This window comes from Oryctolagus cuniculus, chromosome 6 (genome assembly GCF_964237555.1).
Source record: "Oryctolagus cuniculus chromosome 6, mOryCun1.1, whole genome shotgun sequence".
NCBI lineage: Eukaryota > Metazoa > Chordata > Mammalia > Lagomorpha > Leporidae > Oryctolagus > Oryctolagus cuniculus.
In genome coordinates this window covers 148,958,251-148,985,172 of record NC_091437.1, presented here as the reverse complement: position 1 = coordinate 148,985,172, position 26,922 = coordinate 148,958,251, and the positions used below count along the sequence as shown (strand labels likewise).

Here is a 26,922-nt window from a genome sequence, read left to right as displayed (position 1 = left end):
CGGCATGCCATGCTCTCGGCGGTGGAGGCCCCGCCCCTTCCGCTCGGCCCACACGTGGGCACCGCCTCCTCCCGTTGCCCCGCGCGTGGGCTCGCTATGGAGGCCGGATGCTGGTTGTTCGGTTGCGAGTTCGAGGATTCGGTGTTCGAAGAAAGGCCCGAGCGGCGGCCTGGGCCTCCAGTGTCCTACTGCGCCAAGCGCTGCGAGCCGCAGGTGAGAGGGCCTCAGACGCCGCCGCCTTGCTTCTCTGCCTGTGCGCTCTCGGGGCTCCCGGTCAGCCCTTGTCCACCCTGGGCCGCGCACGGACGCGTGCCCTGGTCTCGCCCTGGCCCTGAAGTCTGCAGTAACCCCCGGTCGCTTTCCCTGGTCCCGCCGCCGGCGGCCACCGCTCACCTGTCCAAATCCTGGCCCGCCCTCTAGGTCCGGCGGACCCTCCCTCCCCTCTTCTCCTGACCCCTCGGATAGTCACATTTGTTCAGCTATGCCCATTTAAGGCGCAGCTCAAATGCTGCTGCTTCCAGGAAGCCTCTCCTGATTTCCTCTTCAACCAAATATTTGTGGCTTCCTCCCCCCCCCCCCCACCTTTAGCTTCTGATTGAAGCACTTGTCATTAAGTCCTCAGACCCAGAGCGCTAAATGACCACACGGAGGGAGTGGGTCTGTAACGCGATGCCCGCCAACAGGAACTCCGTGATACTGTTACTTTGTATCATCCCAGAAAGCACTTATGGAAAACTGCAGTGTTGGGGGCGGTGCGCTGGATTCCTTTACCCGTGTTGTCGCCTCTGTTCCCCCACAACGATTTGGACTTAACAGATGCCAGGCTCCGACACCTCCTGCATTTTTGTTTGGGCTCATTTTCTCCTCCTTTGGCAATCTTTCTACATCACTTGCTGTGCCGCATCCTGTAGACGGAAACCAGGGAAGGGGCTTGGGCAGGCTCCTACTGGAGCCGGAAAGCTCTGGTGATGGCCGAGGACCCCCGTCCCGGGGTTGGCAGGGTCGGCCATGCACTTGCCTTCCTGGGTGTCCCTCGGTCGTTTGGAAAAATAACACTGGCTGGCAGGGTTACTGTTGAGAGTGAAGTGAGATACTGCATACGGACACACTTTGGATTTGTTGCGAGGTGAGTGTGAAAACCTTCTGCCCGTGGACAAACCCAGAGAGGTCTTCACTCAAGTCTTGTTAGTTTCCCCAGGTGTGGACTGGGAGTTTGGCTTAGAAGAGTGCCCAGGATCGGCTGGGATACATGACCTGTTAGTCCCACCTGTGTTCACACCTCCCCACCACCCCCCATCCAGAGGGGTGTCTGAGTTTACAACCATCATTTGAAAGCCGCTTTTACTTGCAGTAAGAAAGTGGACACTTGGAGGTCCATAGAGATGCAGGCCTTGTTGAGGTTCAGATTGGCTGATCTAAAACAGTCTGTGCCCAGAGAACAGCAGAGTGCACAGGAAAATTGTGGCTGAAGCGCAGGTGTTGCTGAGTTTCACAGCACTGGAGGGAGAACAGTGGTTCCTCGCTTTCTCCGGGCTGTTAGTGGGCCAAGGAGAAGTGTGTTTTGCTAAGGTAACGGGGCAGTGACACTCAGATGACTCCTTTAAAATAGGAGCAGGCTGTTTGGCTTTTTGGTTAAGGTTTTTTGTTTGTTTGTTTGTTTGTTTTTTTACATTTTATTTATTTGAAAGGCAGAGAGAAAGAGAAAGAGATGAATCTTCCAATTGCTGGTTCAGTCCCCAAATGCCCCCAATAGCCAGGGCTGGGCCACGCAAAAGCCTGGGGCCTGAAACTCAGCCTGGGCCTCCCATTTGAGTGGCAGGAACCCACCTACAGGAACCGTCACTAGCTGCCTCCCCAGGTGCAGACGAGCAGGAGAGCAGAGTTTGCTGGGATGCAAACCCAAGCCCTCGGATATGGGATCTAGGGTCACGTGCTGTCATAACCAGTGCCCAGAGTGTACCCCCCCACCCCGCCCCCCGAGAACAAGCAGCTCAGACGCAGAGCTGGGACCATCCCAAGTATAGTTATGTTTTCACTGACAGTACTTAGCTGGGCATGGCTTCATTTAGCCTCGTTGTGTTTTACTGCAAGTGAGGGGAGCATGAAGTCCTTGGAGCTGGAGCTGGGAACACTGGCACATGGGAGTGCTGGGCTCTTAGTTTTCCTCTCTCCTCTCTCCTCCTCTCTCCTCTCTCCCCTTTTCCCTCTCTCCCCTTTTCCCTCTCTCCTCTCTCCTCTCTCCTCTCCTCTCCTCTCCTTTTTTTAAAGATTTAACCTTTCTCTCTGTCTCTCTCTCACTGTCTAACTCTGCCTGTCAAAAAAATAAAAAAGATTTATTTATTTTTATTTGAAAGTCAGAGTTACACAGAGAGAGGAGAGGCAGAGAGAGAGAGAGTCTTCCAACCGATGGTTTACTCCCCATTGACCTCAATGGCTGGAGCTATGCCAATCCAAAGCCAGGAGCCTCCTCCAGGCCTCCCACGCAGGTGCAGGGCCCAAGGACTTGGGCCATCGTCTACTGCTTTCCCAGGCCACAGCAGAGAGCTGGATCGGAAGTGGAGCAGCCAGGACTCGAACTGGTGCCCTTAGGGGATGCCAGTGCTTCAGGCCAGGGTGTTAAGCCGCTGCACCACAGCACCAGCCCTGGACTCTTAGTTTTCTATTCAGTAGTAAAGGAACTTCAGACTCAACTTTCCTTTCCGTCCATAGGATTTAAATTAGTGCAGAAGACGCAGGTGTTTGGCCTGGAGTTAGGATGCCTGGGTTCAACTTTGGGCTTCGGCTCCTGATTCCAGCTTTCTCACAGTACAGACCCTGGGAGGCAGTGATGATGGCTCAGGTCACTGGGTTTGCGCCACCCACATGGGAGACCTAGATTGACCTCCTGGCCCTGGCTGGGCCCAGCCTGGGCCATGCAGGCGTTTGGGAAGTGAACCAGTGAATGGAGGGTGGTGTTGGTGTGTCCGTCTCTCTTTCTCAAAATACTTCTAAGTTAGAAAAGCAAGTAAAAGCTTGTCCTCAGACTCTTCTTCCATAGGTCTGATATCTGAGTGCATGAGAGCCTCCTGTGTTAGTGGATGGGGTTCGCCACATCCTCAGCCCCAAGCAGGAGTTGCTCAGAGGACAGCTTTATTTACCTGTGACAGGAGAAGCACACAGTGGGAAGATGTAACTCCCTGAAGACACTGCCTCTAGGGCCGGCACTGAGGCCTAGTGGGTAGAGCCACCACCTGCGGTGCCAGCATCCCATATGGGCACTGGGTTCTAGTCTCGGTTGCTCCTCTTCCAGTCCAGCTCTCTGCTATGGCCTGGGAAAGCACTAGAAGATGGCCCACGTCCTTGGGCCCCTGCACCCACGTGGGAGACCTGGAAGAAGCTCCTGGCTCCTGGCTTCGGATCGCCCCAGCTGTGGCCGTTGTGGCCGTTTGGGGAGTGAGCCAGCGGATGGAAGACCTTTCTCTCTGTCTCTCTGCCTCTGCCTTTCTGTAACTACCTTTAAAATCAATAAGTAAATCTTAAACAAAAGAAAGACACTGAGCCGGCGCCGTGGCTCAATAGGCTAATCCTCCACCTTGCGGCGCCGGCACACCGGGTTCTAGTCCCGGTTGGGGTGCCGGATTCTGTCCCGGTTGCCCCTCTTCCAGGCCAGCTCTCTGCTATGGCCAGGGAGTGCAGTGGAGGATGGCCCAGGTGCTTGGGCCCTGCACCCCATGGGAGACCAGGAAAAAGCACCTGGCTCCTGGCTCCTGCCAGGATCAGCGCGGTGCGCCGGCTGCAGCGGCGGCCATTGGAGGGTGAACCAGCGGCAAAGGAAGACCTTTCTCTCTCTGTCTCTCTCTCACTGTCCACTCTGCCTGTCAAAAAAAAAAAAAAAAAAAAAAAAAAAAAAAAAAAAAAAAAGAAAGACACTGTCTCCTAGAGAAGCAGTGTGCCAGGGCTTTTATAGTGAGGGTCAGGGGCCTGGCCGCGATGTGGAAAAGGGGTAGTGGCAGTAACGTCTTCACACATCGTAAGTTCAAAACCCTGGCTCAGACTGTCTCTCGCTGCTCTCCTGGTGGCTGGGCGCCGTCTGAGGACAGAGTTGCAAGGGGAGCGTTCCTGGAGCATCTTCCCGAAACCAAGGAAGCAGTGAACTGTTCAGATTCTCTGCCCTGTTCCTGTGGCCTCCAGCCCTACCTTTTTGCCCAATTCCTGCACCCTTGGTTATACTTTTCAGCCTGAATTTCTATCTTCTCTGCTTAGATTTTCCTTTTTTTGCCTTCACACATTTTTTTTTTAAAGATTTATTTATTTGAAAGAATTACATTGAGAAGGAGAGGCAGAGAAAGGTCTTCTGGGGCCGGCGCCGTGGCTCACTTGGTTAATCCTCCTCCTGCGGCGCCGGCATCCCATATGGACAGTGGGTTCTAGTCTCGGTTGCTCCTCTTCCAGTCCAGCTCTCTGCTGTGGCCCGGGAGGGCAGTGGAGGATGGCCCAGATGCTTGGGTCCCTGCACCTGCATGGGAGACCAGGAAAAGGCACCTGGCTTCTGGCTTCGGATCAGCGTGGTTCCAGCCATAGTGGCCATTTGGAGGGTGAACCAACAGAAGGAAGACCTTTCTCTCTGTCTGTCTCTCACTGTCTAACTCTATCAAATATAATAATAATAATAATAATAATAATAATAAAAGAAAGGTCTTCCATCCATTGGTTCACTCCCCATTGGCTGCAACAGCCGGAGCTGCGCCGATCCGAAGCCAGGAGCCAGGAGCTTCTTCCAGGTCTCCCACGTGGGTGCAGGGGCCCAAGAACTTGGGCCATCTTCCACTGCTTTCCCAGGCCATAGCAGAGAGTGGGATCGGAAGTGGAGCAGCCAGGACTCGAACTGGCACCTATGTGGGATACTGGCATTGCAGGCAGTAGCTTTACCCGCTCTGCCACAGTGCTGGCCCTTTCACACATTTTGTAATTCTTTCCATACAGAATTGACAGTGCCTCTTCCATGCTCTCTAAGCAAACATACTTCACTTGAATGAACCAGTGTAGCTGCACTAGTCAAGTGGAGGCTTCCGGGCACCACAACCCCTGTTGAAAATGCTGTAGCAAAAAAAAAAAAAAAAAAAAAATGGCCGTGAAAGATCTCTGCGAGTGAGATCCCAGCGGAAAGAAGGGGCCATCAAAGAAGGAGGTACCTTTCTCCAAAGGGAGGAGAGAACTTCCACTTTGCTTATGGCTCTGTCTAAATACTGACGGAGTTTGTGGACGCAAAAGGCTTCCATAGTCTTGGCAGCTCATGACAAGAGCCTCAGGTGATCACTGATGTCATAAATAAAGAGTATCAATTTTTTTTAAAGATTTTTATTTATTTATTTGAGAGGTAGAGTTACAGACAGTGAGAAGGAGAGACAGAGAGAAAGGTCTTCCTTCCATTGGTTCACTCCCCAAATGGCTGCAATGGCTGGAGCTGTGCAGATCCAAAGCCAGGAGCCAGGTGCCTCTTCCTGGTCTCCCATGCGGGTGCAGGGCCCAAGCACTTGGGCCATCCTCCACTGCCCTCCCGGGCCACAGCAGAGAGCTGGACTGGAAGAGGAACAGCCAGGACTTGAACTGGCACCCATATGGGATGCCAGCACCATAGGCAGAGATTAACCTATCGCGCCGTGGTGCCGGCCCCAGAGTGTCAATTGTTAAATCACCAACAGAAGTCACCGTGCACTTACTCCCCATATAGAACCTCTGCCCTTAATGAGGTATACTATGTTAATTAATGGTAAAACTTGTCTTCAAACAGTACTTTGTACTTTGTGTGTCTGTGTGGGTGTAAACTGTTGAAATCTTTACTTAGTATAGAGTTGGTCCTCTGTATATAAAGATAATTAAAAATCAATCTTAAGTATGGGATGGGAGAGGTAGTAGGAGGTGGGACAGGAGTGGGGGTGGGAGGGTGGGTATGGGGGGAAGAAGCACTATATTCCAAAAGCTGTACCTATAAAATTTATTAAATAAAAACTTTCTTAATAAGATGCTATAAACACAGCCATATGCGAGTGAGCGCCTTTTTTTTTTTTTTTTTTTTTAAGATTTACTTATTTGAAAGAAAGAGTTTACGGGGGGGGTGGGTGGGCAGAAACAGAGAGATGAATCTTCCATCTTCTGGTTCATTCCCCAAATGACTGCAACAGCTGGAGCTGGCTAGTCTGAAGCCAGTAGCCAGGAACCTCTGTGGGTCTCCCACAGCACTTGGGCCAAAGCTCTTGGGCCATCTGCTGCTTTCCCAGGACATAGCAGAGAGCTGGATTGGAAGCGGAGCAGCCAGGACTTGCTGCCATCCATATGGGATGCTGGCACTGCACCGTAGACAGCAGCTTAACCCTCTGCTCACAGTGCCGTTCCTCCTCCCCCTGGCTGCTTTTTTAGAGAGGTGTCATTGTTGGGATAGTACTTATGGTAGTTTTAATAAAAACAAGGCCATTTTTATTAATTTTTAAAAATATTTATTTGTTTGAAAGATTCACTGAGAGACACGCAGAGAAGGCCGGCATCTGCTGGTTCACTCTCAGATGTACTCAAAAGCCAGGGTTGGGCCACGCTGAACTTCTTCCAGGTCACCCACATGGGTGGCGGGGGCCCAAGCACTTGGTCCATCTTTCGCTGCTTTTCCCAGGCCATTTACAGGGAGCAGGCCCCGCTATGCCATAATGCTGGCCCCTAGGCCATCTTTACCATTGTCACACTTTACGCTTTTCCACCTAGTCTTATCGTGGAGAAGTATATATTGTTTGAGGTTTAATCAGTTATGTTGTGGGACGTTGCTTCTGAGCATGAGATGGGCAAGCAAAACTTCACTGTGTAACATGGAGTTTTCACAATTTCTAGTGGTTTTGCGAAGAAACAGAGAGCAGTGATGATGTCGAGGCCCTGACTACCAAGAAGTTCAAAGGCGACCTGGCCTACAGACAAGGAGAGTATCAGGTAGAATTCAGTATCTACACTGGGCTTGGGTTCCGTCAGTTACAGCACGTGTAAGTAACACTGCGCTAAGCTAGGCCCTGTGATGAAGACGAGGTTCATCTCTGGTGATGTCATTTTTGCTTGGCTTCCTAATTTGTTTGGTTTCCCTTGACTCTAACAACGGATCTTTAGGTCTGTTCCCCCAGGCTCTGTCTCTCCATTAGTTCAAGCCACCCACACAGATGCCTAACACTGCAGGAGCAAAGCCCCAGACGTGTGAGAAAGTGAACTGTCTAGATGCTTTATGTGTATGAGAGGATCAGAATGTTTGCAGAAAACGGAATCAAAGGATAAGTTTATTTTGGTGCAAAATTTGTAAAATCTATGCCTGTGAAGGATCTCCAAAAAGTTTGTAGAAATGTATTTGACAAAAATCCTTGCGTGAATTTAACATTTTTTTCTGCATCACAGTAAGCGTATCTTTTAATTCCACTTTTCCAGGAACCTCTTGAGGCACCCTCATTTAGCTCCATTCATGTGTAGGAGAATCCTGTTGTTAGTTGTTGATGAAAAGGTCGCACAGCAAGTTAGTGGCCAAGCAGGATTCAAGCCTGGTCCGTTCGGTTCCAGTTGCTCTTTCGCCACACTGTGATGCTGTCTGTGGTGGTGGTTATGTGAGAGCGTTACCCTCCACCTAGGCAAAGCCCGTCCCCGTGCTAGGTCCATTTTCTAAGATGTTTCCCACTTTGCTTTCTTCCCTTCTCTTCATATCCTGTATTTTACTAATAATTGGCAGAAAGCACTGCAGGAGTATTCCAGTATCGCTGAGAAATTGTCGCCTACCAATTTTTCCATGAAAAGGGACATCCAGGAAGGCCAGGCTCGGTGTCTGGCTCACCTGGGGAGGCACCAGGAAGCCCTGGAGATTGCTACCGAGCTGGTGAGTGGTTCCATGATTGTTTTCAGATTTTTTTCCTCTACAAGTTTGGCTGAATAGTTGATTGTTTTAATGAGACCGAAAATGCACTTTTTACTAGTTTTAAAATCTGTGGGTTTGGCTAAGCAGAAAATTGTTGGTAGTGTAAGAAGTTTGTTGTTATGAACACTTTAGCACCTTAGCATAATTGTTTTCTTGTAATATTTTCCCTGAGTTTCGCCCTGTGAAAATCTCATTCGAGTTAGAGGTTTTGTTCCTGTTAGGAGTAAACTCTCTTGGGGCGGGAGCGGGGAGAAGACAGGGAGGAATAAAAGTGATCTGTTTTTTTCTTTAGATTGTTTTATTTTTAATGTTTATTTATTCATCTTTATTTATTTGAAAGGCAGAGTGACAGAGAGACAGAGATCTTTTATCCACTGGTTCACTCCCCAGATACACAACTGAGGTTGGGCTGTACCTGGAGGTCAGTGTGGGTCTCTCACGTGGGTGGCAGGGACCTAAGCATTTGAGCCATCACCTGCTGCTTCCCAGGCACATTAGCAGCAAGCTGGATCGCAGGCAGAGGGGGAGCGGGCCTGGGTCCCAGGCACTCGGATGTAGGGTGCAGGTGTCGCAAGTCAAGGTGGCCCAACCCGCTGTGCCACAGCGCCTGCCCTCGTTAGGATTTTTAGACTTCATTTTCTAAAATTTCTGAAATGAGCGTATATTACCATGGTAAAGAGAAAAGAAATGACCCCAAAGTGACAAACTACATGAAGCTAAGCTTGATAATCCTTTCTGTTTCTAAGTGGAATTGCAGATTTTCTTGTAAAGGATAAAGGCAGTTGTTTGTAATTCTGGATTCTATTATTCATCTTTGGTTTTAGGTTAAGGCATTTATGGTTCACTTCTATTAGTTTGGTGAGCATTTTTTATGGAAATTAGTCTAAGTAGACCAACCCTAGTTTATGATGACTAGTTTCCTTCCTCCTAGGGAATTTGCAGGCACCGTGGCACTGATTTTGGGCGCTGTGGATGTAGCCGTCCAGAGGTCAGCCTAAAGCTGTACCCCATGGGCGGTCCTGCACCTCATCAGCTGGGAAAGGTCCCTGGCCTTTGCTTGCCCCAGGGTTCACTGCACAGTGTGGGGAGCTTGGCCTTGGCCTTGCAGTGTGGATCAGCCTTCGCAGTAACTGGACATGGAGAACGACTGGGTTTTGTTCTTTCTTTTCCCTTCTCTACTAATTGCAGTTAGTTCGTACGTTGGAACTAGACGCCTTGCTAAGGAAGCACTGGCGTGCACAGTGAACTTCCTGAGATTTAACTGTGTTCCCAGCCTCCCTGGCCTGCAAATGAACACACGTTGGACACTTGCGGCACTTTCTGTAGACGTCCTCACTTCCTGCTCTCTTTACAGCACCTCTTGCACTGGCTGTGCTTTGTGCTTTTTGCCTCGATTGCTGAAGGCAGCAGCAGCCAGAGGAGTGGTGGGGGCTGGGTTTTCTCCTCCACTCTGGCTCAGTGCGTGTCTGTCTCTGTGGCTCAGAGAAGGGTCGTTGCCAGCCAGGAGGCCTGAGTCTCCTGAGCGTGGGGCTGTACCCAGGCAGAAGGAAGTCTCATCAGAAACCTACGGATCTTTTCTCAGGCTTCTGGGCACCCGCTCAGGGAGGACTGTGGGCCAGATACGGGCAGTGGAGTAAGGCGTCTCACCCCATTTCTTTGGATTTTGGACTCTGCTGTTTGTATGGTTTTGTTTCTGGGTGTCCTGTGTCTTGTTTTTCAGATTTCTTCCTTTTCTTTTTCCTTTCTTTTTGTTATTAGCTCTGGCCTATATCTGTTTTTTTGCCTCAGTGGTTAATTGTCCCCTCACATTCTATAGGGTAACAGATCAGTGTATAACATTGAGTAAGCTAAAATAAGATGTGAAATGAAATGTGTTTAATTTGAACATTACACAGTATATACATAAATCAAAACATATGGTACTCTATAAAATGTATAGTTTTTATGTACCAGTTTTAAAGATATATTTTGAAAGATTGTTTAAAAAAGCTTTTATTATTTACTTGAGAGGTAGAGTTAGAGAGAAAGAAAGACAAAGAGAGAGGTCTTTTATCCACTGGTTCACTCCCCAGATGGCCACAATAGCCAACTCTGGGCCAATCGACACCAGGAGCCAGGAGCTTCTTCTGGGTCTCCCACGCGGGTGCAGAGTTCCAAGGACTTGGGCCATCTTCTGCTTCCCCAGGCCATAGCAGAGAGCTGGATCGGAAGAGGAGCAGCCGGGACTAGAACCTGCACCCATATGGGATTCCTGCGCCACAGGTGGAGACAGCCCACGGCACCACAGCAGTGGCCCCATTTTAAAAGATTTTTAAAATAGCGAGTCCTAGAGTACCCATCAGGATATGCATCTCCTTCTCACTTTTCCCCACAACATACATTTATTTCACTCCTACTGTTTGCCCGATTCTGGATTTGATGCTAAGGAGACAGACAGTGTCCCTGCCCCACACGTGCGGTGATCATCCAGTGTCTGCTGTGCTGGCCGGCGGGGTGCGGCTCCGTCTGTGTTTCCTTCCTCGGCCCGCGTTCCCTTTTTCTGTGACCTGTCATGTAACCGACCAGCTGTGCAGCTTCCTCCTGTGTGACCTCAACCAAGTTGTCTTCCCTCTCTGTCACTCAGTTGCCTCATCTATAAAATGGGATCATAACAGAATCCATTTGGAAGGGTTGTCTGAGACTTGAGTGAGTAGTAGTGCCTTGCACGTGGTACGCACTCAGTGAATGGCAGTGATCGCTGTGATGCTGTAGAAGAAGGGGGCGGTTCCTTTCCTTACGGTAAGTAGAAGACAGGACGTGACTTGCTGAGGTTCATTACGCTGAGTTCTCTTCCATCTGATGGAGCCAGAGTCTAGTGCTTGCTGTGCTAGGGGTTCAGCATTGAACAGAAGCTCCTAAGGAGCTTGCTGGTCTGTGCAGGGCAGATTCCTGGCGTTTGGAGTAACTACGCAGCGTGTGTTCTGGCTTTAGGACAGTGCAGCGTCACCGACTAAGTCTCCTGGGGCTGAGTTCACGTCTTTCCCCCAGGGTAGGAGCACAGAGCCGTGCCTGGGCCTTCACCAATGCTCTGCTGGTTCCTTTCGGCTGCACGGTGGGCAGTGCTGCCTTGGCTGTGTGCGAGAGCGTCACCTGGATGCCAGCAGTCCGTCCATGCTCTCCATAGACTCCGTGTCCACTTACTGGCTGCCATCTGCTCTCCGCATCTTTGACTTAGAAAAAGCAGGCCTGGGGGCCCACACTGGAGCACGGAGGGTTGGTTACACCTCCACTTGCATCGCTGGCTTCCCACATCTGAGTGTTGGAATCCTGGCTGCTCTGCTTCTCAGCCAGCTCCCTGCTAATGCACCGGGGAAGGCAGCGAAGAGGCTCCAGTACTTGGGCCCTGCCACCCACGTGAGACACCAGGATGGAATTCCTGCTTCCTGGCTTCAGCTTGGTCGAGACCTGGCTGCTGTGGCCGTCTGGGGAGTGAACTGGTAGAAGATAACTCCCTCCCTCCCTCTTTCTCTTCCTCCCTTCTTTCCTTTCTTTCTCTCTCCTACTGTTTCTCTCTAACCCTCTCTCTCTCTGCCATTCTGCCTTTCAAATAAATCAGTTTTTAAAAAAGAAAGGAAAAGAAAAAGCAGGCCTGTTTTCCTAACCCAAAGGGCATTTGCCATATGGCAGGTTAGGCAAGAGAGGGTGGCGCTGGTTGAGGAGACTTGAAAAGGATTTTCTGATCAGAAGGAAACCAAGCAACCCCCTCGAGCCAAAAATAATGGGCCTTGGTAATAGTTACCAGAGAAGGCATTTGGATTCAATTACGATGCTTCATGAAGCGCTGAGAGCATCAGTCAGGGCCGTCCTGTTTAAGATGTCTAAGCCAAGTAAAATTTGGAAGTGGAGTTGGTTCAAATCCTCAAGGAAATTACCATTTGGATTTTTAGAAAGCCTTGAATATTAAAATGGAACCAGTAGTCCAGGGCCCAAAAAAATTGGCAAGTCTTTCATGTATCTGCTGGAGACAGTAAAGATTATAATAAAAATTGGAAATAAATGATGTATTTTTGGTGTTTAACTTTGTTAGGTCACTATCACATGCATTGTTAGATTAGGGTGATATTAGAATGCTTGAGAATGGCTGGTGACTTTAGATGGTTCCTCTAGGTTTGCGGTTTCAAACGGGAGTCTATTTCTCTCCACCTGTAAAGCTACTGGAAGATGCTAATTATAATATATACAGCCTGGGTTTTTAGGTATCTTCACGTTAAATGTTTTATAAACATTTTACAGTCTAAGGTTCTTTTTCTTCTTAGGAAAATAAAGCGACCAACACAGACCATTTAACCACTGTGCTGTACCTCCAGTTTGCTATTTGCTCAAGTTTGCAGAACTTGGAGAAGACAATTTTCTGCTTGCAGAAACTGATTTCTTTGCATCCTTTTAATCCCTGGAACTGGGGCAAGTTGGCAGAGGCTTACCTGAGTCTGGGGCCAGCTCTCTCCACTTCACTTGCGTCAGCTCAGAAACAGAACAGTTTCACCTCAAGTGACGAGCCGGTCAAGTCCTCCTCTCCACACTCAGGACGAGGCTGTCTGCTGTGTTTGCCTGAAACCTTGCCTGCGAGCTCTGTGTTTCCTTTGGAAGCAAGGAGCAGTCACAGCCGGGAAAATGAGGATGCCCTTAAGAGCATTCGACACTGCGTGGCGGGAGAGAGCGACGAAGCGCTGCCGGAGACTCGGATGAAAGCCTGTGCATCGTTTATACGAACCAGGTGAGCCAAGGCAGGTTAAACAGCACGTGGCGGCAGGCTCAGGATAATGGTTTAATTTTTCTAATTTGTTTTTTTTTGTTTTGTTTTGTTTTCAAAAATTGATTGATTGATTGATTTAAAAGGCAGAGTTAGAGAGAGGCAGAGAGAGGTATCTTCCATCTGCTGGTTCACTCTCTGGAGCTGGGCCAATCCGAAGCCAGGAGCCAGGGGCTTCCCCCTGGTCTCCTAAGTGGGTGCAGGGGCCCAAGGCCTTGGGCCGTCTTCCGCTACCTTCCCTGGTGCTTCAGCAGGGAGCTGGGTCCGAAGTGCAGCAGCCAGGACTTGCCATATGGGATGCTGGCACTGCAGGTGGTGGCTCTACCCACACCAGTGCCAGCCCCTATTTTTCTCATTTTAAGCCCCAGAAGTTCCTAGGCTGGACACTTGGTGTCTACCTTTGGATTTTTCTGATGGTCTAGACAGAACCCCTTGAACATGTGCTGTTTGTAAGATTTAGAAACAGTTGTATTTTTTCAAGAATACAACTGTGTCAGTGCTCAAGATATAATGTTAAATTTGGAAAACATTTAAAAACCAGGAAAATAAAATCAAAGGTATGAAATTAGAAAAAAAGGATAGAAGATATTTTGAAAAGGAATTTTTCATTCAGGTGTCCCTAGAGAAATTTAAAGAAGAAAATCTGCTCTTTTGTTTGAGTTACTGATGGTGGAAGTAAGTAGGTTTAATTCATTCTACAGAGAATGCCCATAGTTTGTCTCTAGGGACTCCAAGTACTTTAAATCCTTAAAGTATATGAGTCTAGGGGAAGGGTGGGAGATACACAAGACCAGTTCTGTGGTTTATGAAGAAACAAGCAGGCTGTCTTATGTCTCAGATGACACTGAAGAACACAAAAGGTTAACTTTTTAAAAAATATTTTATTTATTTATTTGAAAGGTACAGTTTCAGACAGAGAAAGGGGGTGAGAGAGGTCTTCCATCTGCTGATTCACTCCCCAGATGGCCTCATTGGCCAGAGCTGGGCCGACCCGAAGCCAAGAGCCAGGAGCTTCTTCCTGGTCTCCCATGCGGGCACCAGGGCCCAAGTACTCAGGCCATCTTCCACTGCTTTCCCCACCCACCAGCAGAGAGCTGGATCAGAAGAGGAGCAGCTGGGACACGAATCCAGCACCCATATGTGATGCCAGCACTGCAGGCGGAGGCTCAGCCAACTATGCTACAACACTGGCTCCAAGGTTAACTTTTAATAAAATGTTTTAAAAAGGCTTACTTATTTATTTGAAAGAGTGAGAAAGAGGATCTTCTATCCGCTGGCTCACTCTCCAATTGGCTGCAACTGCCAAAGCTGAGCCAGGTTGAAGCCAGGAGCCAGGAGTTTCATTTGGGTCTCCCATGTGGGTGTTGGGGGCCCAAACCCCTGGGCTATCCTCTGCTACTTTTCCTAGGCCATTAGCAGGGAGCTGGATTGGAAGTGGAGCAGCCAGGAGCAGGGAGCTGGATTGGAAGTGGAGCAGCCAGGACACAAACCAGGGCCTATGTGGGATGCCAGTGTCACAGGTGGAGGCTTTACCCACTATGCCATAATGCTGTCCCCAAAAGTTTTTTTGGTTTTTTTTTTGAACTCTCGAGACTTCAACAGATATTAACAGTAAGGCTTACTGATAAGTATCTATTGGGAAAATTTTAAGATTCTCTCAGGATGCTTGCTTAGAGCTGATGTGCCACTTTAATTCAGAAGTTCATTGAATGATAACTGGGAGCTTGGATCATAAAAGCATTCCCTTTCCTTATGTGGCTTACTGTTCTGGGGAGCTTACACGTGTCGCAGTGACTGGCCGTGCTGGTGTGAAATGTTTTCTTGGCAGTGTGAGCGCAGTCCTGTGGGACCAGTACAGGAGAGCTGTCGGTGTGTCAGAAAGAAGGCACCAGGGCCCCTATGGGATGCCGGTGCTGCAGGCATATGCCACAGAGCTAACTCCCATTTTAATCTTCATAACTCTGTGGAGCCCCCTATGAACCAGGAAACTATTAAAACCATCCCCCAAGCACAGTTAGGAAGTGTGGGGCCAGAGCTGTGTTCTTGCAGGCTGTGTGGCTGACTCTGTGTAGTATCCCCACGTGAGGAAAGACATGCTAATTAACGAGGAAGAAAGTGTGGCCCGGAGAAGAGCCGGCGTAGGACAGTGTGGTCGCCCAGGGTGGTGGGGAGAGCAGCACTGGCGTGAGCGCTTGCAACACCTGGGTGGAGAAGTGCATCGGGGCCAGGACTTCGGGGTCAGATCTGATTTGGGGGACTTAGTAAGCTGTTGAGGTTGAATGAATGAGCCAGGACTCCGCCACTTGCCAGCTGTCCTGCGTTGCACACATTACTTAAGCTCTGTGGTTTTCAGTTTCTTCATCCAGACAGATGGAGAAATGGGGGAAATGCCTACTTCCTTGGGTTATAAAATTAAAGCATCTAAAGTACTTACTGTATTGCACAGTATACAGTAGGCAGTCGATAAATGGTAACTGGAAGTAATTTTATTGTTTTGGTTTTTATTATTGGCACAGACATTAGATGTCAGCTTGAAAGAAACCTTGTGCTGAAGGCCTGAAAGTATTTGAAGGTTTGGAATATTAGACTGGAGTGGCAGCTGTGATTCAGAGAGATCTGGTAGCCAGGATGGTGGAGCTAGGGACACCAGTGCAAAGGCTGTAGAATAATCGGTGGGAAGTGAGAAGGCCTGACCTAGAGCAGTGCAATGGCAGTAAAACTGGAGAAAACGATGTCTGCAGGACGAAGCAGACGGGACTTGGTGGTCAGCTGAGTGTGGAGGGAGTTTGAAGGTTGGGAGAACAAGTGAAGTCCTGGGCCACAGGTGGGTGGAGTTGCCTTCCACTGAGCTGTGACACGTGGGAGGAGGGACAGAGCAGAGCAGGTGGAGGCTTGATGCACTGGGATTCCCAGGTGCCTGGGGGACGCCCAGGTCGAGCTTTTCTTCAGAAGTGGCCGTCGAGCTCAGCAGAGGGGACCTCCTCCCTCAAGTCTGCCTTTGTCTGAGTCTCTTCTGCACCACAACACCACAGACCAGGTGACTTACAAAGAAAGGGAATTTATTTCTCATGGTTCTGGAGGCCGGGAGGTCCAACATCCAGGTGCCGACACCTGGGGAGAGCCTTGTGCTGTCGCCTCGTGGCACTGGCATCGTGTGGCGAGAGAGGAAATCAGCCCGCGCTTGTCCTTTTTTTCAGGAACCCACAGTGGCATTAGCCCCTGCCCAGGGATCGAGAGCTTGTGATCCGGCCCCTCTTTTTTTTTTTTTTTTTGACAGGCAGAGTGGACAGTGAGAGAGAGACAGAGAGAAAGGTCTTCCTTTGCCATTGGTTCACCCCTCAATGGCCACTGCAGCCGGCGCACCACGCTGATCTGAAGCCAGAAGCCAGGTGCCTCTCCTGGTCTCCCATGGGGTTCAGGGCCCAAGCACTTGGGCCATCTTCCACTGCACTCCCAGGCCACAGCAGAGAGCTGGCCTGGAAGAGGGGCAACCGGGACAGAATCCGGCGCCCCAAACGGGAGTAGAACCCGGTGTGCCGGCGCCGCAAGGTGGAGGATTAGCCTAGTGAGCCTCAGCGCCGGCCCATCTGGCCCCTCTTACTGCCATCACAGTGACAATTCCAACGTGTGGAGGGGACATTGAAACCATAGCAACATCTCTGCCCTTGGCCTGCAAAGTCTTACTTGGGTTGGCCCTGCCTTTCCTTCCACCTCATTTACTCCATTTTTTCTCCCTGGCTGTGCTGCAGCCACAGTGGTCTTTGTGATTTCCAGACACATCAAGCTAGTTCTTTGTTGTCTCAAGGCCTCCTTCCTCCCGGCCAAGCGCTTTCTCTCAGATTCTCTCTCGGCTGGCTGCTCAGCAGCTGGGTCTGCCTCAGCGGTGTCTCAGGAAGGTCTCTGTGCAGCCTCACCCTGCCTGGGGTTTTCCCTGGCACCTGCCACTACCTGGAATCACAGACTCGCATTCTCTCTCCTTCCACCCCATGGGGCAGGCACCTGTACGGCTTGCTCATCATTATCTTTATCTCTCAGGGTCTAGAGCAGACCAGGAAATGAGTGAGCCGGAGGCCTGAGTGCTTCTGGTGCTGCATTTGGGACCAGTGAAGCTTGAGGAAAATTGGGAAAATCTGCACACGCAGTAAGTGAGGAGCAACAGGAGAGGAGACCGGGTGGTGATCCTGATGGTGAGGTCGGAGGTCAGGCAGTTGCAGGGTGCTCACATGGTTTGGCCTCTCTGGGAACATGTATGTGTCCTGGTGAATCTAGCAAGACCTTGAAGTCACGTTGCTACAGGATCAGGGAGACAGAGGCCACAGAGCAGGTCCCAGACGCTGTGTGGAGGGAGCCTGCTTGGGAGTCTCGTTCAGTGACTTGTGCTCTCAGAGCAGCTCCCTGGAGGTGGTGGTCCCTAAAGACTTCTAGAGGAGGCTGTGATCTGTGTCAGGGACGATGGCTCTCCGCTGGAAAGCTGGGTGGTGTGTTCAGAGGAGGAAGCCCCAGGAGTCACTTGGGGCCTGTGAGGGCGGCCTGGTAGCACGTCACCCGGCTACCACCTGGGCTCCGTACAGCACTTCCTCGCGGCTTTCCTCTGCGCTGAGCCTACACATGGCGACTCTGGTTTTTCAGGCTTTTGCTTCAACTCACCCAATCGCAGCAAACATCGTTTGCTTTGGAGAAGAACTTAAGGACGCAGCAGGAAATCGAAGACAGAGTGAAAGGGTTTGGCTTCAAAGACGACACGTTGCTGTTGATAGCTGAGGTGAGTGTCTCCCGCAGAGCTGATGTGGAGGAAGGCATCCTCGCTATGTTTGCTGGCTCCGATACCATTTTGTGAGAAACAGGGCCAAGTCTCCTCTGCAGAGGAGCTCCTGTCTCCCGCCGGCGTGCCTTTTGATCACGCCTCGCCGAGGCGGCGGCCTCTGGTCCTTGCGCTGCGGCGTTCTGGGCTCCAGGGACTGTGCTTTGTGTACTTGGAGGTGCTGTTGGCAAGTGCCTGTTTGTACATAATAAATGCCTGCCCATGGTTTGTCTCACTGCTGGATAAACAAAAGAATTCTCGCTCACGTTTGTGGCAGGCTTCTGTAATTTTTCCCCCGTTTGTCCTCGGTGTAGCCCTTCCTCCACGCTGTCTCCCCTCGTATGGTTGCAGGGACATTCAGATGTCATTTAAAAATCCTGTTGTTTCTCTCTTTAAAAGATTGGATCCGAAGCCAGGAGCCAGGTGCCCCTCCTGGTCTCCCATGCGGGTGGGTGTAGGGCCCAAACAGTTGGGCCATCCTCCACTGCACTCCCGGGCCACAGCAGAGAGCTGGACTGGAAGAGGAGCAGCCAGGACTAGAACCTGGTGCCCATGTGGGATGCCGGTGCCGCAGGCGGAGGATTAACCAAGTGAGCCATGGTGCCGGCCCCTTCTTTTTCTGTTTTAAAGAGATTTATTTGGGGGAGAAGACAGAGAAAGAGACCTTCCATCTGCTGGTTGACTTTTCAGATGGCGACAATGAATGGGGCTTGGCTGGAGCAAAGCCAGTAGCCTGGAACACCATCAGGGTGTCCTGCACAGGTGGTGGGGACCAAAGTATTTGGGCCATCTTCCGCTGCCTTCCCAGGTGCATTAGTGGGGAATTGGATCAGAAGTGGAGCAGGGACTAGTGCTGTGGTGTAGCGTGTAAAGTGGCCACCAGCAGTGCCGTTATCCCATAGGGGCACCGGTTCAAGACCCAGCTGCTCCACTTCTGATCCCGCTCTCTGCAGTGGCCTGGGAGAACAATAGAATCCTGTTTGTTTTCCTTTACCTTCCTGTAATGTGTGACTGCTGACCGCTCATTCCGTTCCCTCTTCCCTTCAGTTCTGCCTTCTCCTGCATTCCTTGCCTTACCTCTGCCTCTCGGGACTGCACTGGTTTCCTCCTGTCATAGTAGTGGCAACCTCTCGGTCTCGCCTCGGCCCTCTCTCCTCCATCTCTGTCTCCCACAGCAGGCACAGCCACACCCACAGTTGTAGTCATCCGCTGTGGGTTGGTTACTCCCCAGTCTGCATCTCTGGTCTGACCCCTGAAACACTTGTCTCCCTGCTGGGTGGTTAATATAGGGTAGTCACTGATTTTTCTCTTTATTTCAATTACAAAATGTCTTTCAGCTCCCCTCAGTGCTAGCGTGGAGTAGCTACTTGGCCGTCAGTAGATAGTTGTTGAGAGGAAGCAGAGAGGCATTGGAAAGAACCATCTCTGTGCTGCATTTAGTTTTTCCACTTGGCGCTGTCAGCTTTTTGTTACTAGGATGAAACACGGACGGGCTGCTTAGGGAGGAGAGAGGTCTACTTTGGACTGTGGTTTTGGAGATGACAGTCTCAGATCAGGCGGGCACCCGCGGTTTCTGCCTTGGTGAGACTTTCCTGTTGGCAGATTCCTGAAGTGGTGCAGAGAGTGTCATGCCGAGGGGGAGCAAGTGTCCATCCGTGTCCAAGCGATGTCTTAATTAGCAGGGCCCTGCCCTAGTGGCCCAGTCACATCGAATCAAGCCGTCTCGCAGAGGTTCCATCTTCCATCATGATCTGATTAACTTCCACCTTCTTGGGGGCACTGACATGAGAGTTGGGGACTAAACCCTTATTTTTTAATTTTGTGTAAAGCTTTTATTTATTTGAGATGTATACCAAAGTACAGAAAGAGAGAGAGGCCGAGAGGCCTTCCCTCCAGTGGTTCACTCCCCAGATGGTCAGAACAGCCAGAGCTGGGCCGATCTGAAGCCAGGAGCCAGGAGCTTCTCCTGGTCTCCCACACGGGTGCAGGGGCACAAGTGCCTGGGCCAGTTCCTGCTGCTTTCCCAGGCTGTAGTAGAGAGCTGGATTGGAAGAGGAGCAGCCGGAACTAGAACCGACGCCCATATGGGATGCCGGCACCACAGATGGAGGCTTAGCATACTGCGCCACAGCGGCAGCGCCAGGGACCAAACCTGTAGCACATGGGCCTTTGGGGGACAGACAGCATCCAAACTAACATCCCGATCCTGGCGGGCTCTAATTCTTCTGCCACACCCGGAACCCCTCTAGCTTTGGGCCTCCGCCCTCCAGGCTCACCCAGCCTGGCTGCAAGTGCACGCTTCCTGCACAGCCGATCTCGCCTGTTTCTCTCACTGCCAGCACCTAGTCCTTAGCAGCTCTGCCCTGACTCATCAGACTGATGCCCACGTGGGATGCAGGCATCTCAGGCAGTGACTACCCGGCCCCTGAGGCCGTCTGTTAAGCATCTTCCACCGTTCTCTGTAAATCTGCTTGAGCAGAGTGGTGGCTTCCTACTAGACAGCACATGTGGTTCACTGTGGAGCTTTTCAAAAAGACGAATACTGCGCCCTCGTTCAGGCAGATCATTTTGTTCTCATTTTGTGCTTGTGATATGAACATAACCGCATATCCTTAAATAATCTGATTGCATACTTCTTCTGTCCCTTTATAGGGCTTTCACCTGACCCAAATAGGCTCATACGTTCTGTTTTTGATTCTTCTGCCTTTTTCACAGCTCTTTTCCATCCCATAGTTCCTCTTTCTCTCTCCTTATTTTTTTAACTCTGATTATACACAAGAATAACATTCTTTACTGTCTTCATCACTGTTAAGTATTTCGCCTTTTGTGTCTGTCTTATTTGACTTTAATGTTTTTAGGGTTCATCCATATTGTTTTATCCAAACCTTGTTCCTGGGGCTGGCGCTGTGGTGTAGTGGGTAAAGCCGGCACCTGCGGTGCCAGCATCCCATATGGGCACCAGTTCCAGTCCCGGCCACTGTACTTCTGATCCAGCCCTCTGCTATAGCCTACGTAAGCAGTACAAGATGGCCCAAGTTCTTGGGCCCCTGCTCCTGAGTGGGAGACCCAGAAGAAGCTCCTGGCTCCTGGCTTCGGATCGGCGCAGCTCTGGCTGTTGCAGCCAACTGGGGAGTGAACCAGCAGATGGAAGACCTCTCTCTGTCTCTCTTTTTGTAACTCTGCCTTTCCTTCTCTCTGTAACTCTGACTTTCAAATAAATAAATCAATCTTAAAAAAAAAAAAACCTCATTCCTTCTTCCTTCTTATAGAATGATATTCATACACACACACACACACACACCACATTTTGTTTTCCTCTGTTGATGGACCCTTTAGTCGTTTCTATCTTTTAAATGTTGTGAATAGTGCTGGCATGAACATTAGCGTACATGTATGTTTGAGTCTCTGTTTTTTTGTGAGTATTTTTTTAAGATTTATTTATTTATTTGAAAGGCAGAGTTAAAGAGAGGCAGAGGCAGAGAGAGAGAGAGGTATTCCATCTGCTGATTCACTCCCCAAATGGCTGCAATGGCCGGAGCTGAGCCGATCCAAAGCCAGGGGCCTGGAGCTTCTTTTGGGTCTCCCACATGGGTGCAGGGACCCAATAACTCTGATCATCCTCTACTGCTCTCCCAGGCCATTGCAGAGAGCTGGATTGGAAGTAGAGCAGCTGGGACCTGAACCAGTGCCCATATGGGATGCCAGCACTGCAGGTGGTTGCTTTACCCACTATGCCACAGCGCCGGCCCCTGGTGTGTATTTTTTAAGATGTTTGTTTATTTGAAATGCAGTTCCATCTGCTGGTTCACTCCCCAAGTGGCCACAACTGCCAGGGCTGAACCAGGCCAAATGCAGAAGCCAGGACCTCCATCTGGTTCTCCCACATGGGTGGCAAGGGCCCAAATACTTGGGCTATCTTCTACTGTTTTCCCAGGCATGTTAACAGGGAGCTGATTTGGGAGCTGAACAGCTGGGAATCAAACACTCAAGCCAGCACTCCAGTATGGGATGCTGGTGTCACAAGCAGTGACAACACGCTACACCATAACACCAACCCCCGAGTCCCTGTTTTTAATTCTTCTGTGTATATATCTAAGAACCTCAGGGTAGCTCTGACTTTTCTAGGAACAGAGGCTGCTGTTGTGGTGCAGTGGGCTAAGCCATGCTTATGTCACCAGCATCCAAATGAGTGTAGGTTCAAGTCCTGGTTGTTCCACTTCTGATCCAACTTCTTGTTAATGTGCTTGGGAAAGCAGCAGGTGATGGCCCAAGTACTTGTGCCCCTGCCACTCACAGGGGAGACCCAGGTGGAATTCCAGGCTCCTGGCTTCAGCCTTGTACAGACATGGCTGTTGTGACCATTTAGGGAGTTAACCAGTTAGTGGAATATTTCTCTCTTTCCCTCCCTCCCTTCTTCCTCCCTCCCTTCCTCCCTCTCACTCACTTTCCCTCTCTCTATGTCTCTGTCATCCCCCATTCCTGCTGGATGCTATGAAGGGACTCTGGAATTTACCTGTAGTTCACTGTGGTTACCAAGGGTGGGGCTTAGCGCTCAGTAGGTTCAGGTACAAGCTCTCTAACGGTAACTTGGTCATTCTAACTAAGGAGAAACTAACCTGGAATCCGAGGCTGCATTCATAAAGGCCTGGTTCTGGTCAGTAGGGGGCAGCATTGGGCCTTCGTTGGTGAATGTCCAGGTGATTGCTCTGGCTATAGTGGGGTTGGAGCCTCTTTCTGGGCTTAGTAAAGGGTGGGCCCAGCTACTTGCCTCTTAGTTATTTGCTGCCTTTGACTTTGGAGAACTTCTGAGAGACAGAGCCTGTGCCCTGCACACAGCTGTCCTGAGTCTGCCTGGGCTCTGCCCTGACCTCTTTAGCCTCATACGAGGAGAGAGACTCACCGGCAGGTGCACTCCTGCCAGCAGAACTGTGCGTGGCGCTCCTGGGAGGCTGGGCAGCTCCAGCGTGCCTGAGGACCCCGTGATTCTCACTCAGGGAGGGTGAGGGCACAGATGTAATCCACGTCATGTTACATGTGGGGTACTCTAGAAAGTCTGGAAAATAGTTAAGTTTATTTTGGTGTAAAAAAAGTTAGAATCCACACATAGTTTCTCATATGCATTTTCCACGAGTTTTTTGAAGGCATCCTGTATATAATTTCAGAATTTTTGGTGCCAAAGTAAACTTCTAATTCCATTTCCCATGAACTTTTTGAGATACTCTCTCAGTCTTTGGATAGCTACTTCTTTCCATCCACTGGTTCACTTCCCAAATGGCCACAATGGCCAGAGCTGTGCCGTTCTGAAGCCAGGAGCCAGAAGCTTCCTGTAGGTCTCCTACGCAGGTGCAGAAGCTCAAGCACTTGGGCCGTTGTCCACTGCTTTCCCAGGCCATAGCAGAGAGCAGGATCAGAAGTAGAGCAGCCGGTCTCAAATAGGCACCCATATGGGATGCCAGCACTGCAGGTGGTGTTACGCCACAGCGCTGGCCTGTGGATGACTACTTCTGGATAAGTGTCTTTTTAGTATATTGAAAATGCCTGGCTGCTTGGGGCTGGTACTGTGGCACAGTGGGTTAAAGCCTCAGCCTGCAGCACTGGCATCCCATACGGGCGCCATTTTGAGTCCCGGCTGCTCCTCTTCCTATCCAGCTCTCTGCTGTGGCCTGGGAAAGCAGTGGAGGATGGCCCAAGTCCTTGGACCCCTGCACCCATGTGGGAGACCGGAAGAAGCTCCTGGCTTCAGATCACCTCAGCTCTGGCCATTTGGGGAGTGAACCAGTGGAATAGAAGAGCCCCCCCCCCCCCCCCCCCGCCACGCTGGCTCTACCTCACTCTGTAACTCTGTATTTCAAATAAATAAAATAAATCTTTAAAGAGAAGAGAAAAGAAAATGCCTGGCCGCCAAGTATGTGTCGTCTTTGGTGTGAAAGGCTTTACGACTGATGACCAGAGCAGTCTTCCCTCCCACATCTGCTGACTGTTTTCCTGGGACGGTTTCGTTCTGCTGCAGGTTATGGGAGAAGATATCGTCCCAGAAAAAATAAAGGACGAGGTTCATTCCGAGGTGAAGAGTGTTGGGCACGCGGCCCTGGCTGCCTTGGTGACGGCCTCCTCCCAAGAATTCGAAGACAGATGGTTCAGAAGGATCAGAGACCACTTCTGGCCCTTTGGAAATCAGCTCGGTTCACAGACGCACGTCCTGGCTTCGTGCTCCTCCTGAAAAAGAAAGTGGAAAATGGCTCGTACTGGGTTGGTTGTCCTTGTTTGCTTCAGTCGGGATCCACTGGTACTCGTGGAATACAGGGGATTTAAAATGATTTGTACTTTATAAAAATGGCTTCTCGGATGATTTCTGCTATACTCGGTTTCTTTATCGTTTTCCTTTTAGGGTTGTCCTGTTCTGACAAGTACTGCACCTTCCACCTGCTACCCCTCAGCAGATCGCTTTGGGAAAGTCTGAAAGGGCACTGAGCTCTTGTGGTCTTTTAAGACACTTGCTGTCCTGCAGCCAGCAGTGTGGGAATCCACATGGCCTGGAGAAATTCCTCAGGAAGGACCTGGAAAGTTGTCTAAGAGGAATGTGTCAGGACTACAAGGAGTCTGAGGTTTTGCCTCCTAGGAAGCTGACCGATCCGCCTGCCAGTTTCCCGTGCGCTGGCAGAAGACAGCAGGCGTCTGTGTCGGAGACGGCGGATTCTATTGCTCAGGCCCAGCAGCCTGTATCAGTGGCTCCTGCTCCCAGGTCCCGGGAGGTGGGCACGTCGGGGCACAAAGGAGTGCCTGCCGTCCCATGCAGCAGACACGCTTTGCCGCCTCTGTGATGTGGGTGCTGTGGGCCGCGTTCCAGGAGCGGAAACCTGACTTTAGGAAACCCAAGTCTTTTTTGAAAAAAAAAAAAAAAAGATTAATTTATTTGAAGAAGTTACAGAGCGAAGAGGAAGAGACATACAGAGAGAGAGAAAGTTTCTATCTGCTGGTTCACTCCCCCAAATGGCTGTGATGGCCAGGGCTGGGCCAGGCCAAAGCTAGGAGCCTGGAACTCCATTGTGGCAGTGGAAGTGGAATATCCAGGACTCAAATCAGTGCTCATATGCTGGTGTTACAGGGGACAGCTTAACCTGCTGTGCCACAATGCCAGCCCCTCAAATCTTTCACAATGGCCAGTAAGCATGCTGGCCCTTTGCTGTGGGGGGGGGGGGGGCACTGTCTGCCTTATTTTTTGAAAAAGTTCTTATTTATTTGAGGGAGAAACAAAGCTTTCATTTGCTTGTTCACTGCCCAGATGCCAGCAGTAGCCCCTGGATGGGGCTGAAGCCAGGAGCCAGAAAAGCAATCCAGGTTTCTCATGTGGGTAGCAGAACTCAGATGCCTGAGCCGCTGCCTCCCCTGGGTCTCCGTTAGCGAGAGCTGGAGTCAGGACTGGAGGTGGTACGGAAGCCAGGGCCTCCTACGTGGATCGTGAGCGTCTCAACCATTAGGCCACACACCGGCCCGTGATCTCCTTTTTTAAGGCTGTTTGCTGTTCGCACGTAGCTGAGAAGAGAGTCTGGAACAGAGAGCATTGAGTGCCTTGCTCGCAGAACACAGAGGCCCGGAGACCCAGGAGCAACGTGATTGACACACGTCGCCGTCAGTCTCTGACACTGTCTCCAGTTACACAAGGGTATTGCCGTACTCTGATTTATCTGGCACGTGACAGCTTGCTCTCTTTTTGTAAAGATCTATTTTATGTATTAGAGAGGGGGGTAGATAGATCTTCCATTTGCTGGTTCACTCCCCAAATGGCCACAATGTCCAAGGCTGGGCCAGGCTGAAGCCAGGAGCTTCATCTGGGTCTCCACATGGATGCAGGGGCCCAGGGACCCTGGCCACCCTCTGCTGCTTTCCCAGGTGCGTTACCAGAGAGCTGAATGGGAAGTGGAGCAGCCAGGACATGAATCAGCACCCATATGGGATGCCGGCATTGTAAGTGGCAGCTTAACCCACTGTGCTACAACACCGGCCCTAAGAATTCTCTTACAAAATAATTTAATGACACATCAAGAACTCCATCAGTTGCCAGATTGCATAATTTTTTTTTTTAAGATTTATTTATTTGAAAGTCAGAGTTAACACAGAGAGAGGAGAGGCAAAGAGAGAGATCTTCCATCCACTGGTTCACTCCCCAGATGGTCGCAATGGCCGCAACTATGCCAATCCGAGGCCAGACGCCAGGAGCTTCTTCCGGGTCTCCCACGTGGGTGCAGGGGCCCAAGGACTTGGGCCATCTTCTACTGCTTTCCCAGGCCATAGCAGAGAGCTGGATCAGAAGTGGAGCAGCCGGGACTAGAACTGGCACCCATATGGGATGCTGGCACTTTAGGCCAGGGCTTTAACCCACTGTGCCACAGCACCGGCCCTAATCCTTCATAATTTTTATATTTATTTGAAAGAGATGAGCAGACGAGACAGATTTTGCATGCGCTGGTTCACTCCCCAAATAGGCAAGATGGCCTGGCTGAAGCCAGAGCCAGGAACTCCATCCGGGTCTTGCACATGGGTTCAGGGGCCTGAGTACTTGGGGCATCTGCGGCTTTCGCGGGTGCATTCGTAGGGAGCTGGATCAGAAGAAGAGCAGCCTGGACTGGAACCAGTGCTCCTGTGGAACGCAGGCGCCGCAGACGATGGCCTAACCTGCTGCTGCACCACAGTGCTGGCCCTACATAGTTCTTAGTTCATCTTTCTCAGCAGAGGGAAGGGAATGTGAGCCCTGGGCAAAACGTGACGTCCTCAGGATTGCCCTTCCACACTCTTGCTCACTCCCGTCACCCCTCTCCAGTCTGGCATGGGTGGGATTAGGTTTCTGCTTTGACTACTCTCGCACTGAGTCTGAGCACAAGCAGCCATCGCCAGTTCAGTCTTTCCTCTCTAGTGTGAAAAAATTCTGTGCGATGGGTAGACGTTTCAATTTTAGGGACCACTGGACATGAAAGCCCCTCGAGTGCCCATTGCCTTCCGCCCAGTCAGTCAGTCAACGACCATTGTTTACGGAGCTCCTGTTATGTGCCAGGCTCCGAGTGGCTGCAGTGCGGGCTTGTGGTCCAGCTGTGGATTGCCTTTCCTGGTACAGCTCTGGCCACTTGGAGCCCCCTGCCTCACTAACCCTTGCCTCTGTGCACAAACCCAGGCTTGGAACTGGAGACCGCCACCCATCATGCTCATCTTTCAGGTGGCACCTGATTTTGCTCCCCGGAAGTTTTCCTGGCCCAGGCAGGGTTAGTTTGCCCTCTTTGGGGCTCCCTTTTCCTGATTGCCCTGCTGGCCTTGTCGCTCTGTGTTGTTGCATCTTTGCTTGTTTTCCATGATGGATTCTGAATTTTGCAAAGCCAGGGACTCTGACTGTTGTGTTTGTATCCCAAGGCAAGATACACGGCATCTCACTAA

The 26,922-nt window shown here is 50.6% G+C and overlaps 1 protein-coding gene across 3 annotated transcripts; it reads left to right on the top strand.

Moving 5' to 3' along the window:
• The first annotated feature begins 19 nt into the window (after positions 1–19).
• C6H8orf76 (chromosome 6 C8orf76 homolog) lies at positions 20–26,922 on the top strand. Of its 3 annotated transcripts, XM_008255876.4 has the most exons (7): positions 20–213; positions 6,856–6,951; positions 7,727–7,870; positions 12,205–12,662; positions 17,328–17,460; positions 23,510–23,748; positions 23,888–26,922. In XM_008255876.4, exons 1-6 carry the CDS (start codon positions 97–99, stop codon positions 23,717–23,719), a joined length of 1,158 nt encoding a protein of 385 aa, XP_008254098.2. In that variant the 5' UTR covers positions 20–96; the 3' UTR covers positions 23,720–23,748; positions 23,888–26,922. The 3 variants fall into 3 exon arrangements, with proteins under 3 accessions (XP_008254098.2, XP_051700755.2, XP_069931563.1); XM_051844795.2 differs by lacking the exon at positions 23,888–26,922 and having other exon boundaries at positions 23,510–23,848; XM_070075462.1 differs by lacking the exons at positions 23,510–23,748; positions 23,888–26,922 and adding an exon at positions 17,899–18,084.

Coding starts and splice junctions, on each gene's coding strand:
- C6H8orf76 (XM_008255876.4), top strand. CDS start 97: ATGGAGGCCGGATGCTGGTTGTTCGGTTGCGAGTTCGAGGATTCGGTG. Junction 214..6,855: donor CCAAGCGCTGCGAGCCGCAG/GTGAGAGGGCCT, acceptor CACAATTTCTAG/TGGTTTTGCGAAGAAACAGA. Junction 12,663..17,327: donor GCATCGTTTATACGAACCAG/GTGAGCCAAGGC, acceptor CTGGTTTTTCAG/GCTTTTGCTTCAACTCACCC.